The 1966-nt window shown below is 30.6% G+C and overlaps 1 protein-coding gene across 1 annotated transcript; it reads left to right on the forward strand.

Annotated features, from left to right (window-relative positions):
* The first annotated feature begins 1180 nt into the window (after positions 1-1180).
* On the forward strand, positions 1181-1582 carry LOC119641665. Its single transcript, XM_038040451.1, has one exon. The coding sequence runs from the start codon at positions 1181-1183 to the stop codon at positions 1580-1582; it is 402 nt and encodes a 133-aa protein (XP_037896379.1).
* The last annotated feature ends 384 nt before the right edge of the window (positions 1583-1966 follow it).

Genomic DNA, 1966 nt, shown 5'->3' on the forward strand with positions numbered 1-1966 from the left:
TGTAACAAAAGCATATCTGCTAAGAAAAAATTATGTGTTAACAGATAGTGTAAACAATCTAACAATTACATACGCTTCAAAAATGAATCGCATTGAGGACGACATTACACAATTTCAAAACTCATCTGATTTACAAATGAATAGTATGAAAAAACAAATAGATGAATGATACACGACAATCAAAAATGATATTAATAGCGAAACTAATCAAATTGAGATAACTCTTAAGAATCAACTAATTAATGCAAATTAAAGCTATATGAATAAGATTGAGGAACGATTCGATAAAATTGAAGAATATATTTTCAAGTGGATTGGAGTGGAACAACTGCAAGAAAAATATCATAAACAATTGAACAGTATGAGAGGTGATTTAACAAAATTACAAAATTAAAAACTACCCTAACAAGCAACGTTGAAGAAGATGTTAAATTAATTGAACAGACTGTTGAAGCGTATTTGTATAATGAGAGTAAGGAGTTTATAAATAAGACTGAAGAACGATTTCAAATAATTGAGGACTACGTTTTCAAATCGATTGGTTTAAAGGAGCGACAACAACAAGACAAAGATGTAAAAAAAAGGAGGACGAATTAAGAAGCAAAAAAAATTTTTTTTTACACATAAAAAACAACAACAAGACTAGCAAACAAACAAAAATAGATTAAAGCTCATAGAGTTTGCATGATGGATCTAAACAGGGATAAAAGAGATATAGTTAATGAACTACACAAACAAGCACGCAAACATTTCAAAAGAAGACGAGTTGTCATGAAAGGAATTGATGATTTGTGGCAAGCCGATTTGATTGAAATGATAAGCTATGCAGTCCAAAATAACGGTTATCGTTATCTTTTAACAGTAAGGCTTGGGCTATGGCGGTGAAAAACAAAACTGCTCAAAACATAACGAATGCTATGAAGGAAATTTTCGAGAAAACTCATCGCAAACCGAAAAATTTGCAAATTTCCATAATCAATTTTATCAATTGATGCAAAACAATCATATTAATCGCTATTCAACATATAGCGTTCTGAAGGTGTCCACAGTAGAATGATTTAATAGAACATTAAAAGGAATGATGTGGAAAGAGTTTAGTTTTCAAGGAACCTATAAATAGATTCATATATATAACGACCTTATCGATAAATACAATAACACGTTTCATAGAACGATAAAAATGACACCAAATCAAGTGAATTCTTCAAATGAGAAATCTCTGGTGGATACGGTATACAGAAATTTAAAAATATTCAAAAGACCAAAGTTCCAAATAAATGATTATGTACGAATAAGTAAATATGAACATCAATTTGAGAAGGGCTACACACCCAATTGGACTACGGAGATCTTTAGAGTGAAAATTATAAAAAATACAAATCCAAATACATACTTGTTACAAGAGTATCAGGGGCGTGAAGTTATAGGTGGATTTTATAAATATGAACTAGTGAAAACTAAATTTCCCCAAACGTATTTAGTTGAAAAAGTTTTAAGGAGAAGAGGAAATATGGTCTATGTTAAATGGTTAGGATTTTCATCGGAACACAACTCTTGGATTAATATGAACAATATATCTTAATAATAAAAGCCATCGGAGATATTCTTAGATAATTTATTCACTCATCAGACGTTAAGATGTCAATAACACTAACCTTAAACGGGGACTCCTCGTTACTTATTGCAAACTATTTTCCCGCAATTGAGCTTGATGAAAATTATGTTTGCTTACACATCGTGTTTACGATCATTTAAAAATAATGATGAAATTCGTATATCAATTCAAAATCAAGATTTGTATGTCTTACCAAGCGAAAGCTTTCTATATATTGAAAGAACTGGATCAAAGGAAGATGGCAAAATCTCTAATGGTATAAAAGTGTTAAATAATTGTATGGCGCATCTATTTGATGAAACTCGATATGAGCCTTACGGGTTAGAAATTGATCTCACACGTCATTTGGGT

The sequence above is a fragment of the Glossina fuscipes genome, unplaced genomic scaffold, assembly GCF_014805625.2.
Source record: "Glossina fuscipes isolate IAEA_lab_2018 unplaced genomic scaffold, Yale_Gfus_2 167, whole genome shotgun sequence".
In the NCBI taxonomy this organism is placed as follows: domain Eukaryota; kingdom Metazoa; phylum Arthropoda; class Insecta; order Diptera; family Glossinidae; genus Glossina; species Glossina fuscipes.